Below are 18377 nucleotides of genomic sequence, written 5' to 3' on the forward strand. Positions count from 1 at the left end.
ACTTATGCAGATCCCAAATACAGATCAGCAGGTACCAGATGGTAAGAAAAGTTGCTTTTGCATAATGTGAAACAAAACGCCAGATAACATGTCTGCTAATGGGTGCCATTTTGCGGTCCTTATACACACACCATAGTAACACTTGTATCTCTGACTATGGTAGCTGTAATGCGCCGACAATCCATCAAGCAGTGCGGCTTTAAAGTTGTACTAAAACATTTTGACAGATTTTTGAGCACTGTGTGTAATGTTCTATATTTTCAACGAAACATTTAAAGGTTTAGTGTGGTTTAATGGCGTCATGTCGCAGTCTACACGCATCTCTTATGTGTGACTGCCATCTACTGGTCACAATTATCATTTCACCATGTACCAAATATAATAGCTTCAAGGTCGGTAAGCACAACCAGAATTATTCCGTACATTAGGTGCACTGGGTTACAAGGCGCAGTGTTGAGTTTTGAGAAAATGAAAAGGATTTTAAATGTGCCTTATAGTCCGAAAAATATGATATTGTTAGAATAATTATGTGTAAGTTATCACACAACTCTTATGCTTAAGGGCCATTGCTATAGTTATCAATTGTGCTGAAGTTGTACTTTTCTATCTGTGCAAAGGGACAACTTGCAATGCAAAGATTGCGAGTCGTCTCGTATCAGTGTTTGTGTCCAGACTCGGCCTGCAGACTGCCAAGGCCGAACATCGAGTACCGTGACGCAGACAAAGCAGAGACAGGGCGATATCACGAGTGTCAGCACATTTGCATTTCTGAATAATCATATATTGTGTCCGACTGGGGCTGCTGAAATTACCCCCCTTCCTTCAGAAGCAGCCTCAGTGATGTAACCAGGGACCTCCCAAATAAATAGAGGAGCACGTGGAACTGTACCTCAGAGCGTAGGTTGGATCTGTAACTAAGAGTACAGCCCAATACGTCTCTCCTCATTGAGCCAAATTGAACTCTGTCTCTGCATGATTCCTTGCTTCTTGTCTGTTTAATAGATGCCATCAGTGTTTGGACCTGACAGGTATTCAAATCCTTTTGAATCAATTTAATTGAATTGAATTTGATTAGACTGGCGAAGGGAGTGTCCCAGTCAGGTCGTTTGTCCTCAGAGTTGTCAAACCCGGGCCAAACCTTATTAGGTTAGAGAGAGAGGCTGGATTCCGACACGCAGTGACAGCTAAACATGCAACACGCTGGATGGATATTGGAACAGACAACATTAGCCAGGGGCCAACTCATAGGGGACAAGCAGGGGTGTTGTGGACATCTTTAAGGATAAAAGGGTGTCCCTGTTGTTGCAGGAAACTAAATCATGGCTGGATCTCTTAGAACTTGATTACCTGACTAGTATTGTGATGGCTATGGTAGTGCTGACAGGAACATGGGCCCTCCACCACTAATGGACGTTAACGTTATTACAGCTCTTTACAGCACTTAGAGGTCAAAGTTCAGGAAGGAAGGCGAGTCATCGGGTGCGAGCCTAATATTTTCCACTTACTGAATTCCACAGGAAGTTGTGTGCATTTTATTGCCGTCTCTCGGACTTTGACTGCTCCAACGCCAAAGTAGTGTTGCTACCTACTCAGTGGCCTAGTGGTTAGAGTGTCCGTCCTGAGATCGGTAGGTTGGGAGTTCAAATCCCGGCCGAGTCATACCAAAGACTTTAAAAATGGGACCCATTACCTCCCTGCTTGGCACTCAGCATCAAGGGTTGGAATTGGGGGTTAAATCACCAAAAATGATTCCCGGGCGCAGCCACCGCTGCTGCCCACTGCTCCCCTCACCTCCCAGGGGGTGATCAAGGGTGATGGGTCAAATGCAGAGAATAATTTCGCCACACCTAGTGTGTGTGTGAGACAATCATTGGTACTTTAACTTTAACTTTAACTTTTAAAATGACAATATTTCCCGTCTGGAATTGTACTTTGTTTACTGCACAACTGCACAGGTGACTCACTTTTATTTGGTTCCTGAACACCTGGGACTAAAGTCGTTAAAGTACTTCAACTTTTCTTATTCAATGTATTTGGTCTTTCAATTTTGATAGAAAAAAACCCGACATGTACTTTGATATTATCTAACAAATGTATCCTACATTTAAACAGTTTTTTCTTTAAATTAAATAAATATGCCATATTTGCTTGACTTATAATTAGGGATGTGCGATAATGGCTTTTTGCCGATATCGTCCAATTCTTTAATTACAGATACCGATATCAACCGATACCAATATCAACTGATACGATATATACAGTCGTGGAATTAACACATTATTATGCCTAATTTGGACAACCAGGTATGGATTAAGCGGTAGGAAATGGATGGATGGGTATGGTGAAGATAAAGTACTTTTAAATTAAATTAATTAAATAAAATAAGATAAATTATAAACATTTTCTTGAATAAAAAAGAAAGTAAAACAATATAAAAACAGTTACATAGAAACTAGTAATGAATGAAAATGAGTCAAATGAAGTGTTAAAGGTTAGTACTATTAGTGGAGCAGCAGCACGCACAATCATGTGTGCTTACGGACTGTATCCCTTGCAGACTGTATTGATATATAATGTAGGAACCACAATATTAATAACAGAAACAACCCTTTTGTGTCAATGAGTGTGAATGGGGTTTTGGGTTGGTGCACTAATTGTAAGTGTATCTTGTGTTTTTTATGTTGATTTAATAAAAATTAAAAAAATAATACAATAAAATTTAAAAAAAAATTTAAAAAACGATACTGTTAATAAAAAAAACGATACCGATAATTTCCGAAATTACATTTTAACGCATTTAACTCTTACTTATAATTTTCAAGCAAGTTATCCATCACGTTGTAAAAATTACAATAGATTTCACCGTAAAACTGTAAAATTGACCAAACATTTTCCAAACTACAGAGCGCACCGGAATATAAGCCACACCCACTCAATTTTAGAAGATACATATTTTTCCATATATTAGCTGGACCAGACTATGAGCTGCAGATGTACCGTATTTTTCGGAGTATAAGTCGCACCGGCCGAAAATGCACAATAAAGAAGGAAAAAAACATATATAAGTCGCACTGGAGTATAAGTCGCATTTTTTGGGGAAATGTATTTGATAAAAGCCAACAGCAAGAATAGACATTTGAAAGGCAATTTAAAATAAATCAAGAATAGTGAACAACAGGCTGAATAAGTGTACGTTATATGAGGCATAAATAACCAACTGGTATGTTAATGTAACATATTATTATTCAAATAACTATAACATATAGAACATGCTATACGTTTACCAAACAATCTGTCACTCCTAATCGCTAAATCCCATGAAATCTTATACGTCTAGTCTCTTACGTGAATGAGATCAATAATATTATTTGATATTTTACGCTAATGTGTTCATCATTTCACACATAAGTCGCTCCTGAGTATAAGTCGCACCCCCGGCCAAACTATGAAAAAAACTGCGACTTATAGTCCGAAAAATACGGTAATTGTTTCCAAACGGTGACTCTAACACGGCAGTAAAACGGCTGATCAAACAAAACAGAAGTCATCGTCAAGGACCCCGCTAGCTGCGCAAGCTAGCTCTCCAATCAGCTAAACAGACACAATAACTCCACACTGACGTTTTGGTGAATTTACTGAGGAATTTGTGAAAGTGAAACAATACAAAAAGAATGAAATTGTAAGTTAATAATACAAACAGACACACGTAAACCTGTTAGTATTTTTAGCTAGCTTGATTACATTACGATAGCGTGTACAAATATGCATGAAAACACTCCTACAGACATCACACATGGGATGCTTTTGTAAGTAAGAATTGTTTTAGTTATATTGTAAAACTTACAGAGTGACCAATGAAGAAACGTAGATAAATATCTAAAAGACGGTGTCCTCTCATTCTACTCTCTAAAAACATCCAGAAAGCGCCAACAATATTCCATTTACATGTCCTGACCTGAAAATGAACCAAATATGAGTGATATTGTTATTATAAGCGTTAAGACAGACAGACTATTTTAGCGATGCATTGATAGCAGTGAGCTAATGCTAGCTTACGCTGCTATTGTTGACACCATTCATTAGAACCGTTATGGACGGCTAGAAGACAGAACAATTTTTATTGATTATGGGAAAAGCAGTAGAAAATGGATGGATGGTACTTTTTCGTCACTTATTTGTCTTTGGTACACTAATGTGTATATTTTAGACCGTTGGTTCTTTGTTTTATTTTTGCAAAAATATATATATATATCAAAAATATATTAAAAAAAAAAAAAAAATTTTTTTTTTTTATTAATCAATCCAACAAAACAATACACAGCAATACCATAACAATGCAATCCAATTCCAAAAGCAAAGCCGAGCCAGCAACACTCAGAAGTGCAATAAACAGAGCAATTGAGAGGAGACACAAACACCACACAGAACAAACCAATAGTGAAACAAAAATGAATATTATCAACAACAGTATCAATATTAGTTACAATTTCAACATAGCAGTGATTAAAAATCCCTCGTTGACATTATCATTAGACATTTATAAAAAAAAAGAAAAAAGAACAATAGTGTCACAGTGGCTTACACTTGCATCGCATCTCATAAACTTGACAACACACTGTGTCCAATATTTTCACAAAGATAAAATAAGTCATATTTTTGGTTCATTTACCGTATTTTCCGCACCATAAGGCGCCCTGGGTTATAAGCCGCGCCTTCAATGAACGGCATATTTCAAAACTTTGTCCACCTATAAGCCGCCCCGTGTTGTAAGCCGCATCTAACTGCGCTAAAGGAATGTCAAAAAAACAGTCAGATAGGTCAGTCAAACTTTAATAATATATTAAAAACCAGCGTTCTAACAACTCTGTTCACTCCCAAAATGTACGCAAATGTGCAATCACAAACATACGTATATCAACATGGACAGAGCTGCGTGAAAAAAGCCACCCGGCCTCTTCGCGTAAACTTAAACTTACCTTAACCACTCGCTCATCTTTTCTTCATCCATCCCTTCGAGTTAGCTTTTATGATGACGCCGGCTGGAAAGGTCTCTTTTGGCAAGGTCTTCCTTTTGAATATCACCATGGGTGTAAGTTTCTGGCCATTAGCATGGCAAGCTAGAACCACAGTGAAGGATGACTTCTCATTCCCTGTGGTGCGAATATTCACCGTACGTGCTCCCGTTGTATCCACAGTGCGGTTCACAGGAATATCTGTTGCTGTGAAATAGTAATCCGTGTGCGAATGGAGAGATTGCGTCTTTTCATGAACCGGATCCCTGTCGCTTAGTAGGAGCCATTTTGTGGTCTTTACAGATGTAAACACACAAAGGAAATGAAACGTACGGTAATATCCGCGCGCTTTTTCTTCTTCAACGCGGGCGGGTGGTTGCTTACAGTAGAAGAAGAAGCGCTTCCTGTTCTATGGGGGCGGGTGCTTACCTTGGCGGTTGCTTGCGTAGAAGAAGAAGCGCTTCCTGTTCTACCGGGAAAAAAGATGGCGGCTGTTTACCGAAGTTGCGAGACCGAAACTTTATGAAAATGAATCTTAATATTTATCCATATATAAAGCGCACCGGGTTATAAGGCGCACTGTCAGCTTTTGAGAAAATTTGTGGTTTTTAGGTGCGCCTTATAGTGCGGAAAATACGGTAATAGTTCAAACAAATGTACATTATTGCAATCAGTTGATAAAACAATGTCCTTTACAATTATAAAAGCTTTTTACAAAAATCTACTACTCTGCTTGCATGTCAGCAGACTGAGGTAGATCCTGCTGAAATATATGTATTGAATAAATAGAGAATCCTTTTGAATCGGGAAAATATCCTTTTTGAGTCGAGAATCGCGTTGAACCGAAAAAAATCGATTTAAAATCTAATCGTGACCCGAAGAATCAATATTGAATCGAATCGTGGGACACCCAAAGATTCACAGCCCTTGTATGTACAAACCCCGTTTCCATATGAGTTGGGAAATTGTGTTAGATGTAAATATAAACGGAATACAATGATTTGCAAATCATTTTCAACCCATATTCAGTTGAATATGCTACAAAGACAACATATTTGATGTTCAAACTCATAAACTTTATTTTTTTTTGCAAATAATAATTAACTTAGAATTTCATGGCTGCAACACGTGACAAAGTAGTTGGGAAAGGGCATGTTCACCACTGTGTTACATGGCCTTTCCTTTTAACAACACCCAGTAAATGTTTGGGAACTGAGGAGACACATTTTTGAAGCTTCTCAGGTGGAATTCTTTCCCATTCTTGTTTGATGTACAGCTAAAGTTGTTCAACAGTCCGGGGGTCTCCGTTGTGCTATTTTAGGCTTCATAATGTGCCACACATTTTCAATGTCTGGACTACAGGCAGGCCAGTCTAGTACCCACACTCTTTTACTATGAAGCCACGTTGATGTAACACGTGGCTTGGCATTGTCTTGCTGAAATAAGCAGGGGCGTCCATGGTAACGTTGCTTGGATGGCAACATATAATAATAATAATAACTTGGATTTATATAGCGCTTTTCTAAGTACCCAAGTGAAGTGAAGTGAAGTGAATTATATTTATATAGCGCTTTTCTCTAGTGACTCAAAGCGCTTTACATAGTGAAAACCCAATATCTAAGTTACATTTAAACCAGTGTGGGTGGCACTGGGAGCAGGCGGGTCAAGTGTCTTGCTCAAGGACACAACGGCAGTGACTAGGATGGCGGAAGCGGGGATCGAACCTGCAACCCTCAGGTTGATGGCACGGCCACTCTACCAACCGAGCTATACCGTCCCAAAGTCGCTTTACATGTAGAACCCTTCAATCATTCACACCTGGTGGTGGTAAGCTACTTTCATAGCCACAGCTGCCCTGGGGTAGACTGACGGAAGCGTGGCTGCAATTTGCGCCAACGGCCCCTTCGACCACCACCTATCATTCATCATTCAATTCACCGGTGTGAGTGGCACCGGGGGCAAAGGGTGAAGTGTCCCGCCCAAGGACACAACGGCAACGATTTTTTGGATGGTAAGAGGCGGGGAGAGAACCTGCAACCCTCAGGTTTCTGGCACGGTTGCTGTACCCACTACGCCATGCCGCCCCGTGTTTGGAGCAACATATGTTGCTCCAAAACCTGTATGTACCTTTCAGCATTAATGGCGCCTTCACCGATGTGTAAGTTACCCATGTCTTGGGCACTAATACACCCCCATACCATCACACATGCTGCCTTTTACACTTTGCGCCTAGAACAATCCGGATGGTTCTTTTCCTCTTTGGTCCGGAGGACACGACGTCCACAGTTTCCAAAAACAATTTGAAATGTGGACTCGTCAGACCACAGAACACTTTTCCACTTTGTATCAGTCCATCTTAGATGAGCTCAGGCCCAGCAAAGCCGACGGCGTTTCTGGGTGTTGTTGATAAACGGTTTTTGCCTTGCATAGGAGAGTTTTAACTTGTACTTACAGATGTAGCGACCAACTGTAGTTACTAAAAGTGAGTTTCTGAAGTGTTCCTGAGCCCATGTGGTGATATCCTTTACACACTGATGTCGCTTGTTGATGCAGTACAGCCTGAGGGATCGAAGGTCACGGGCTTAGCTGCTTACGTGCAGTGATTTCTCCAGATTCTCCGAACCCTTTGATGATATTACGGACTGTAGATGGTGAAATCCCTAAATTCCTTGCAATAGCTGGTTGAGAAAGGTTTTTCTTAAACTGTTCAACAATTTGCTCAAACATTTGTTGACAAAGTGGTGACCCTCGCCCCATCCTTGTTTGTGAATGACTGAGCATTTCATAGAATCTACTTTTATACCCAATCATGGCACCCACCTGTTCCCAATTAGCCTGCACACCTGTGGGATGTTCCAAATAAGTGTTTGATGAGCATTCCTCAACTTTATCAGTATTTATTGCCACCTTTCCCAACTTCTTTGGCACGTGTTGCTGGCATCAAATTCTAAAGTTAATGATTATTTGCAAAAAAAAAAAATGTTTATGAGTTTGAACATCAAATATGTTGTCTTTGTAGCATATTCAACTGAATATGGCTTGAAAATGATTTGCAAATCATTGTATTCCGTTTATATTTACATCTAACACAATTTCCCAACTCATATGGAAACGGGGTTTGTATGTATAGTAGGAGTGTTGTGTGAGTGCTCGGCCTTAGATAAGGATATCAGGGATCAGTGTGTTTATAATGCCCCCTCCAGTGTGAGACTTGATCCCATTAGCCGCAAACAAAGCCTCTTTGCTGCCAGTGATAGGGAAAATCTGTTCCTGCACCAACACAGCGGCCATTGCCAACTCTTTCATTTCCGCACTGTCCAACAAGCTCACGTTCGATACATTTTAGAGGCCGCCGCTATTGATCTGCGCTTCTCTTCAATCTCTCACACAAACAAACAAACACACACACACACGCACACGCACACGCACACACCTACTTTAAGTGCATTAAAGCTGCCCGTCAGCACTCAGCAGCATGTCTGCATGGAGCAGCAGTCATTCATCTTCCCAAACAGCCCACTTCACTTGTGTTACTGCTTGCAGGAAAATAGCTGCCTGCCTTCTCACAGGCCACTTCGACATAAATAATACACTTTAATGACGTGCAGAGCATCCTCTAACTCTACACTGCAACCCTCAGTCAAATGCATATTTCAGCATTTGCCACAAGAAGATGGTATTAGGAGGAAAATAGGTCAATGGCATTTTTCTGAGCAGTGTAGAAAGAATAGTGTTGTCCCGATACTGATATTTTAGTACCGGTTCCAAAATATATTTTGATACTTTTCGGTACTTTTCTGAATAAAGGGGACCACAAAAAATTTCATTATTGTCTTTATTTGAAAAAAAATGTTTATTATTGCCATTTAGTCCTTAAATAAAATAGTGAACATACTAAACAACTAGTCTTTTAGGAGTAAGTAAACAAAGACTCCTAATTAGTCTGTAACATATTGCAGTGTTTTTCAAGCACTGTGAGATTATCTAATTCCACCTATTTGGGTTAAAAATATTTTTTGCCAACCAGTAATTGTAGTCTGCAAATGATGTGTTGTTGTTGAGTGTCGGTGCTGTCTAGAGCTCGGCAGAGTAACCGTGTAATACTCTTCCATATCAGTAGGTGGCAGCAGGTAGCTAATTGCTTTGTAGATGTTGGGAACACGTTGTGTGAGACGACGAGGGTGTGTCGTCGTATCTAATGCTTAAACCAAAAATAAACAAAAGGTGAGTGCCGCTAAGAAAAGGCATTGAAGCTTAGGGAAGGCTATGCAGAACCAAACTAAAACCGAACTGGCTACAAAGTAAACAAAAACAGAATGCTGGACGACAGCAAAGACTTACTGTGGAGCAAAGACGGCGTCCACAAAGTACATCCGAACATGACATGACAATCAACAATGTCCCCACAAAGAAGGATAGCAATAACTTAATTATTCTTGATTGCTAAAACAAAGTAGATGTGGGGGTAATATCGCTCAGAGGAAGACATGAAACTGCTACAGGAAAATACAGAAAAAAGAGAAAAAGCCACCAAAATAGGAGTGCAAGACAAGAAGTAAAACACTACACAGGAAAACAGCAAAAAAGTCCAAATAAGTCAGGGTGTGATGTGACAGTACACCTACTTTGAGACAAGAGATATAGTGATGCATGCTTGGTTATGCTTTAAAGTCATATCCAACAATTGCAACAACGACTTTTTACTGTCAACTGAGTTTCGTTTTTTTATGATTTCTGCTGGTGGTGTGCCTCCGCATTTTTTCAATGAAAGAAATATGCCTTGTCTCTAAAAAGGTTGAAAAACATTGACATATTGTGTCATTTATTAATTTATCAAAAAGGGGGTGAGGGGATCATAGGTACTTTTTAGAGGCGGTATAGTACAGAATATGATTTATTAGTATCGCGGTACTATACCAGTACCGGTACACCGTACAACCCGAGTGTAGAACGTTGGTCCAAGCATGAGTTGGAGAGTCGAGGGCCGAGTTTACACTGCAAACCAAATCAGATTGTTTGGCCTTTAAGTGACACAGAGCGGATTTTTTTTTTTTTGCCGGTCGAAACGCTCCAAAGTGCTTGAAATCTGATCTTTTGGCATCAGATGGTAGTCTGAATCAGTTAGGAATGTGATCTTTTCGAATGTGACTTCAGTTTAAATTGCAAATTTTACGTCATTCGTGTGCGCGGAAAAAGAGGCGACTGGTCGGTCAGCCGAAGTGGATAATATTTCATCACAACGTCCGGGTTCGACATTGTTGTTTCATTGATCAAAGTCGATTTTCAGCCAACAAATTTTTGGTGCTTCACTGGTCAACAGTGTGTAAATAATAGACTATGTTTTATGACAGACCTGGGCAAAATACGACCCAGCGGACGTTCTCAACATTTTTTTAGACATTTAACATCAAAAGTGTGTTTGCCATTATGATGTGCAGTGTTGTGTTTAAATGACCGTAAGTCTTGAACTATAGAAAGTATTTCAATGGTTGAAATCTGCACTTTTGAGTGTTATAGAAGTTATTACGGTAATTGACGAGGAACAAAGCAGAGTGGGCCAAGTTTGTTTTCAGGCAGCCAGTCCCAAAAACGTGTGTCAGGAACAGATGCGGAAGCAAATTTTTGCAACAAATTTCTGTACAAAAATGATAATATATCATATTGCGTTTATTAAACTTTGCATTCATATTTTGCCGTTTCTTACATTTTTGTTGCGTTTTGCTTGATTGTAAAAGATGTCAATGGAGGAGCTGGTCTGAGAAGTAAAAGGTGTTCATATGTTGTTAATATTCAGTGTTTTATTGTTCATAGTTCCATCCATCCATCCATTGTCTACCGCTTATTCCCTTTGGGGTCGCGGGGGGCGCTGGAGCCTATCTCAGCTACAATCGGGCGGAAGGCGGTGTACACCCTGGACAAGTCGCCACCTCATCGCAGGGCCAACACAGATAGACAGACAACATTCACACTCACATTCACACACTAGTGCCAATTTAGTGTTGCCAATCAACCTATCCCCAGGTGCATGTCTTTGGAGGTGGGAGGAAACCGGAGTACCCGGAGGGAACCCACGCAGTCACGGGGAGAACATGCAAACTCAACACAGAAAGATCCCGAGCCCGGGATTGAACTCACGACTACTCAGGACCTTCGTATTGTGAGGCAGACGCACCCACTTTCTTTATTTTCAGGTACATTTTGGGTGTCCCATTAAGTAAAAAACTGTAAAGTTCCATTCTGTTTTTTTTGAGGTGGTCTGTTTTTAGAATTCTATCAGACATTGTGACTTTTGGTAGTGTTCCTGGAAAAAAGGGACCCAAACACACACAACCGTATTTTTCGGACTATAATTCGCAGTTTTTTTTCATAGTTTGGCCGGGCTCCAGTGCGACTGATACATGTTTTTTTCCTTTTTTATTATGCATTTTAGGCTGGTGCGACTTATACTCCGAAAAATACGGTACATGGATTCAATTCTTTAAGATGTCAATAAACTTCTCAATCAATCAATACTGTACAGCAGATTTTGACAGCTAAATGTGTATATATAATTCATACACACGTACACATTGGCCGCCCAGTCACAGATTTTTCTCTCAATGTGGCCCCCCGAGTCAAAATATTTGCCCTGCTCTGTTATATATGAATATATATTTTGATTATGTATAAATGTTGATTGTTGAAGTGTTGCTTATTTGCGTACATCTAACGTACATTGTTTAAGTGAGTTGAAAAATAAAGCTAGCGTAGATCTGATGTCAGTGTGTCCTCTACTTAACAGCCATTAAAAGATTGGAATCCTTCCAAATATATTAAAACATACACATCCATTCATTCATTATATTACTTTACATTATTTTCATGTAAAAACACAACTTTTTAAGTTGTGGCGACTTTTATTTTGCACAGTAGCGACTTCCTTGTTTGTTTACGGAATCCGGTCAACTTCCTTTGTTTTCACTTTAGTGAACTACACATGCAAATGACGTCAAGGGGCCACATTGGGCCCTGTGTGCATTTATACTTGAGTCTGATTAAGATCACATTTTACTTGTGGTGTAAACAGTCAGTTGAAAAAAAACAGATTTGAAAAAAAAGAGATTTGTTCCACTTTGGCCTGCAGTGTAAACACAGTCAAGGGTGCAGTCGTGACCCTGTTGTGTTTACCTCAAATACCCCTCACCCCCCCCCCAAGGACCACACAAGTAAACATTTGTCAGTACAACATTTAGTTTTGTTGCACAATGCTGAGGTTTTTTATATATAAGAAGGCAATGCTAAATGTAATTCAAATTAGTAAAAAAAAAATGGATTTGGTTTATACAACATTGGCAATGTGAGCACCTGGAATTGTGCAAAGCCTTCAGTTATTTGGGGTATTGCAAAGGTCAAATATGGGGAGTCAATCATGCAATAACAAGCTAACACCGTGCAAGAAGTCAGTTCCCTTACCTGTCCAACCTCGCCGATTCCCCCGGAGCCGTCCATGCGGGGACGCTTGCACTCCGCCCCGACGGAGTCCACCAGCGCCACCGCCGTCTGCCCATCCGGCTCCGGGTCTCCTCGCTTCATTCCCCGCACGGACGCCGCAGCTCCGCCCGCGCCAGGGTGCACCCCGGCCAGGGTGTCCAGCTCCCTCTCCCGCTCCATGAGTCCGCGTGACACGGGCAGCATGACGGATGCAACGTCGGTCGACATTAACATTTAAAAAGACGGCTCTTCTGCTCTTCGTCTTCCCGCTGCACCGGAGGAGAAGGAGGAGGCCTCGCTTTGTTAAAAAGCGGCCTTTGTGCCAACAATGTCGACGAACACCGTAATATAGTTGACTTTGCGCGGGTCAAATGTTGTAACGTGCTCGCTTGTTGCGATTAAAAGCGCTCGATGCAATTTGTCGCCATAACGAGCCAATTAAAGAAGCGCAATAAATGGCTGCCAAATGTCCATAAAGGAATGGTCTTCTTCTTGTGTCTTCTCTACAGCGATGGCCGCTTGTTCTGGCGCCACAACATCCCCAAACAAGACGACGAAGCCCCCGACACGTTTCCCCACAAGATCAAGCGGAGGTTGACGCCGAGTGGAGCCGCTCAGGAGCGCTGCTTCCCGCCCATGTTAGTCCGCAATGTCCCGGTTGTTTTGCCCTCTTCCTGCCTCCGGAGTGTGCTCTCTGGCGGCGTGTTCTAGAAGGAAGCCCACCTCCCCTCCCTCTCGCCAGTCTTCCGCTCTCCCTTCCAACGCAGCCCGCTAGTGTGCGCAACGTGCCGCAGTGCTTCCATACATTGGTGCGGGGCGGGGGGGCGGAAAGGGGGTCGGACTCAATGCTCCGAAAGACGGCCATGTTCGGACCGCACGCTGCCCCGTTGCCCGCCCTCCATCTTACACATTCTCTCGTTACAGCTCGGGGTTTTTTTTATGCCCTAAGGTCTCGTTCTTGAAAGAGATCATTCCTAAGTTCTTACACAACCGAGGTCCTGGTGTTGAGTCATGCAGTCTTGCCTTGGTTTCCGCTCGTATTTTTGTTGCTTGGATGACACCCAGTGGTCAAAGGCTAATGGGGTGTGCGGATCGATACTGAAATATCGATACCAACGAATACCACATTTTTGCTCGAATATCGATGCTCAATTTAAAATATCGATACTTACACTGAGTTCAAGGGTGTCCAAACTTTTTCCACCAAGGCCATATTATTTTTTTATTTTTTTAAATCCTAAAAACAGATAGTTTCAGCTCTGTATTAAAAGTGACTAAGTATATTCTTAATTATAACTTTAAACATTTCAGTGTTTTCCCAATACATACCGATTTTTTTTTTTTTTTTTCCCCTTACATTTTTACTGTTGATTTATCCCATGTAAGAATAGAATAAAAATTAATTCCTAAGTTCTTACACAACCAAGGTCCTGTTGTTGAGTCATGCAGTCTTGCCTTGGTTTCCTCTCGTATTTTTGTTGCTTGGATGACACCCAGTGGTCAAAGGCTAATGGGAATATAGTGGTGTGCGGATCGATACTGAAGTATCATATATCGATGCTCAATTTAAAATATCGATACTTATACTTTAGTTCAGGGGTGTCCAAACTTTTTCTACCAAGGGCCGCATACTAAAAAGTCAAAATATGAAAAAAAAATCCTATTTATTAAAAGTGACTAAGTATATTATTAATTATAACTTTAACATTTCAGATTTTTCCCCATTACATACCGATTTTTTTTGCTTTTTTCCCTTACATTTTTACTGTTTATTTTTCCCATATAAGAATAGAACAAAAATAATAGGATTGTGTAATTGCATAACCTAGTGTCAAAAATTCTGCCTGTAGTAAACGAATGTTCAGTTACATATTTAACAATGTTTATTATATTTGTTGGGATTTTTCAAATTAATTATGTTAAAACTATTTTTTTTTAATGACCTAACTAAACGTTAATATTTAAAGCATATTTTATTTTAATTTTGAGGTCTTTTAATATTTTAGTGTCCAAACTTTTTCCACCAAGGGTCACAAACTGAAAAGTCACAGTATGTGGGGCCATATTGATATTTTATTTGAAAAAATGCAAAAAACTAATTATTTCAGCTATGAATTATATGTGACTAAGTATATTATTATTATTAGTTTGAATATTTCAGTATTTTCTCATTACATACTGATTTTTTTTTGCTCTTTTTTCTTATATTTTAAAAAAAAAATTCCCCATGCGAAAATAGAAATAAATAAAACGACTGTTAGCTGCATAACCTAGTCTAAACAATTCTGCTTGTACGAAATTATTAATGTTCAGTTACACATTTAAAAATGTTTATTATGGTTGTTGTCCATCCATCCATTTTCTACCGCTTATTCCACACAGAAAGATCCCGAGCCCGGGATTGAACCCAAGACTACTCAGGACCTTCGTATTGTGAGGCAGATGCACTAACCCCTCTGCCACCGTGAAGCCCTATTATTATGGTTGTTGTAATTTTTCTAATTCATGTTAGTATTTTATTTTTTTAATTAGCCAACACAACTTTGTTTATATTTTGAATATATTTAATTTTAATTCTAAAAGCTAATATTTTAGATCAGGGGTGTCTAAACTTTTTCCACCAAGGGCCACACACTGAAACATCCAGTATGGGGGGTTCATATTTATTTATTTATTTTTAAATGCTTAAGACAGATATATACTTTAAATACAAAAGTTTGTGTTATAAGTGACCACGTATGTTACTGTTAGTTGAAAAATTCCAGCTTTTTCTCATTACATTCAGATTTTTTTGCTCTTTTTTTCTTACTGTTGTTTTTTTAAGATATATTTTTATTTTAAAATACACTAACCTACATCCAGGGGCGTCGAACTGGCTTAACCTGAGGGCCACTTACTTATGTTTGACCTCAGAGGGCCGTTTCTAACAGTCAATGATACCATGTGGTGTAGACTAGAGGATAACTTCACTTCAAAATACACCTTAAAGTTCATTTAAAGTGTGCATGCATGTGATTAATTGTGATTAATCTGAGTTAAAATGAAAATAGGCTGATTTTTAGTTCCCAGAGAAGAGCGTAAACACAAAATACACTACAAAAAAAAATCTGATTTGTGTTCCTTGGAGGTGAGACCGACATTTTAAAAGGCCTGAATATGTTTTAGCCGACAAATAACGTCCGAGTTACACCCCGGACATGTTGCTTGTATATTTTACTGGACCTCGCCCGGCTCCGAACTGATGTTCTGACTCATAGAAAGACTCCCGGGACCCCGCCCTGTCGTTGACTGAGAGCCAAAAGGCTTTTAGGGCCGGTCAACACAAACGTTTCGCCCTTAAGAGCATGTGATGAATGCACAGGAAGTGCTTGAAGTAGTTTACCTGGCAGCATGTGGCAGGTAAGGTGCACAGTCATCATGAAGATGGACCAGAGCCACCGGGCCTGTGGTGGGCAGACGTCACATAAATGAGTGCAGCAAGGGATTAAGATAGGGGCCATATCTGGGGCCACCATGTAGCACCCCTTTTAGCGTCTATTTGGGCCAGAGCCCCGCAGGGGCCCTATTGAAATTGCTCTATTATTCTTTACGGTTGGACGCCCCTTAACGCGCACAAAAAGTCCCCATATTTTGCAGGCGCGTCAAATAGGCCAAAATGTTATATTTTGATGGTCATAAAAATGACATTTCAAAATTAGCGCCACCTTTAAAAATGTGAAGAAAACAAAAAGAGCCCCTCCCACCAGTTTCCTGCATCGACAGCAAAATGTCAGGAGACGTCTATCATGACGGGACGCACATTCAAGTCTCAAGAAGCCATACTTGTTCAAAGAAGTGCTCATACTTCAATGACTTCTTCACAATTCAATATTTCCCACGCCATGATACGTGGGCGTGGCCTGGCGGCAAACATCGTCCTGATGGTTTTTGGCCGTTGATCGGCGCAAAAAAAAAAAAAAAAAGTGGTCGTACTTTAACAAACTCCTCCTGGAGACTTTGACGTAATATTACCGATACCACACATGTCGGCCATGATGAATTGCAAACATTTTTCCTACATCAAACATTGCACTAACGCTAACTCGGCTCCACAAATTCGGATCTTAATTGATAGAAATGGTGATGATGACACCATGAAGTGCCTGATGGGTCAGTACCTGTTAGTACCTACTCGTAGTGGGCGGAGCCTGGAGGCGAAAACTGCTTCACTGCATCACCAATCTGTTATTTCTGCACCTTAGGTGATCGGAGCCTTTATCGCCATCTTGTGGTAGAAAATTATAACAGTCATAACGTCCTTACACATGCTCCGATCTTCCTAAAGTTTTTGATGGTGGGTCGGGGTGTTGCAACTGCATGACTACTGCCGTGTTATCGCCCCCTTGTGGTGGAAATATGTCATAACTTCCTTATACATGCTCTGATCTGCCTGAAATTTTTGATGGTGGGTCGAGGTGTTGGGTGTGACGCAACTGCATGACTACTGCTGTGTTATCGCCCCCTTGTGGTGGAAATAAGTCATAACTTCCTCAAAGATTCGCCGATCTTCCTGAAATCTTTGATGGTGGGTCGAGGTGTTGGGTGGGACGCAACTGTATGACTACTGCTGTGTTATTATCGCCCCCTTGTGGTGGAAATAAGTCATATCTTCCATATACATTCTCTAATCTGTCTGAAATGTTTGATGGTGGGTGGGACGCAACTGCATGACTACTGTGGTGCTATTACCGCCCCCTTGAGGTGGAAATAACAGTCATAACATCCTTACACATGTGCAGATCTTCCTAAAGGTTTTGATGGTGGGTCGGGGTGTTGGGTGGGACGCAACTGCATGTTATTATCGCCCCCTTGTGGTGGAAATAAGTCATAACTTCCTTATACATGCTCTGATGTGCCTGAAATTTTTGATGGTGGGTCGAGGTGTTGGGTGGGACGCAACTGCATGACTACTGCTGTGTTATTATCGCCCCCTTGTGGTGGAAATAAGTCATAACTTCCTTATACATGCTCCGATCCGTCTGAAATGTTTGATGGTGGGTGGGACGCAACTGCATGACTACTGTGGTGCTATTACCGCCCCCTTGAGGTGGAAATAACAGTAATAACATCCTTACACATGTGCCGATCTTCCTGAAGTTTTTGATGGTGGGTTTGGGTTGTTGGGTGTGACGCAACTGCACGGCTACTGCTGTGCTATTATCGCCCTCTTGTGGTGGAAATAAGTCATATCTTCCTTATACATGCTCCAATCTGTCTAAAATGTTTGATGGTGGGTGGGACGCAACTGCACGACTACTGTAATGCTATTACCGCCCCCTTGAAGTGGAAATAACAGTCATAACATCCTTTCACATGTGCCGATCTTCCTGAAGTTTTTGATGGTGGGTTTGGGTTGTTGGGTGTGACGCAACTGCACGACTACTGCTGTGCTATTATCGCCCTCTTGTTGTGGAAATAAGTCAGAACTTCCTTACACATGCTCCGATCTGCCTAAAATATTTGATGGTGGTTCAGGGTGTTGGGTGCGACGCAATTGCATGACTACTGCTGTGCTATTATCGCCACCTTGTGGTGGAAATAACAGTCATAACTTCCTTACACATGCTTTCATCTTCTTGAAATGTTTGATGGTGGGTCGAGATGTTGGGTGGGACACAACCGCATGACTACTGCTGTGTTATTATCGCCCCCTTGTGGTGGAAGTAAGTCATAACTTCCTTATACATGCTTCGATCTGCCTGAAATGTTTGATGGTGGATGCGACGCAACTGCATGACTACTGTGGCGCTATTATTGCCCTTTTGTGGTGGAAATAACAGTCATAACGTCCTTAAACATGTGCCGATCTTCCTCAAATTTTTGAAGGTGGGTCGAGATGTTGGGTGGGACGCAACT

At 40.8% G+C, this 18377-nt stretch overlaps 1 protein-coding gene across 4 annotated transcripts in view; it reads right to left on the reverse strand.

Annotated features, from left to right (window-relative positions):
• Window positions 1-14030, reverse strand: part of LOC133617161 (RNA binding protein fox-1 homolog 2-like) — a 139335-nt gene extending 125305 nt beyond the window's left edge. For 3 of the 4 annotated variants that reach the window (XR_009816949.2, XM_061976955.2, XM_061976956.2), the window contains exon 1: window positions 12465-14030. Coding sequence is in view for 3 of the 4 variants with exons in the window: in XM_061976955.2 (XP_061832939.2) it covers window positions 12465-12716 (252 nt within the window). In the remaining variant the exon portion in view is untranslated. The remainder of the gene's footprint in view (window positions 1-12464) is intronic. The other variant, XM_061976954.2, reaches the window with a different exon arrangement.
• Between the last annotated feature and the right edge of the window lie 4347 nt (window positions 14031-18377).

Source organism: Nerophis lumbriciformis, linkage group LG16 (assembly GCF_033978685.3).
Source record: "Nerophis lumbriciformis linkage group LG16, RoL_Nlum_v2.1, whole genome shotgun sequence".
NCBI classification, from domain to species: domain Eukaryota; kingdom Metazoa; phylum Chordata; class Actinopteri; order Syngnathiformes; family Syngnathidae; genus Nerophis; species Nerophis lumbriciformis.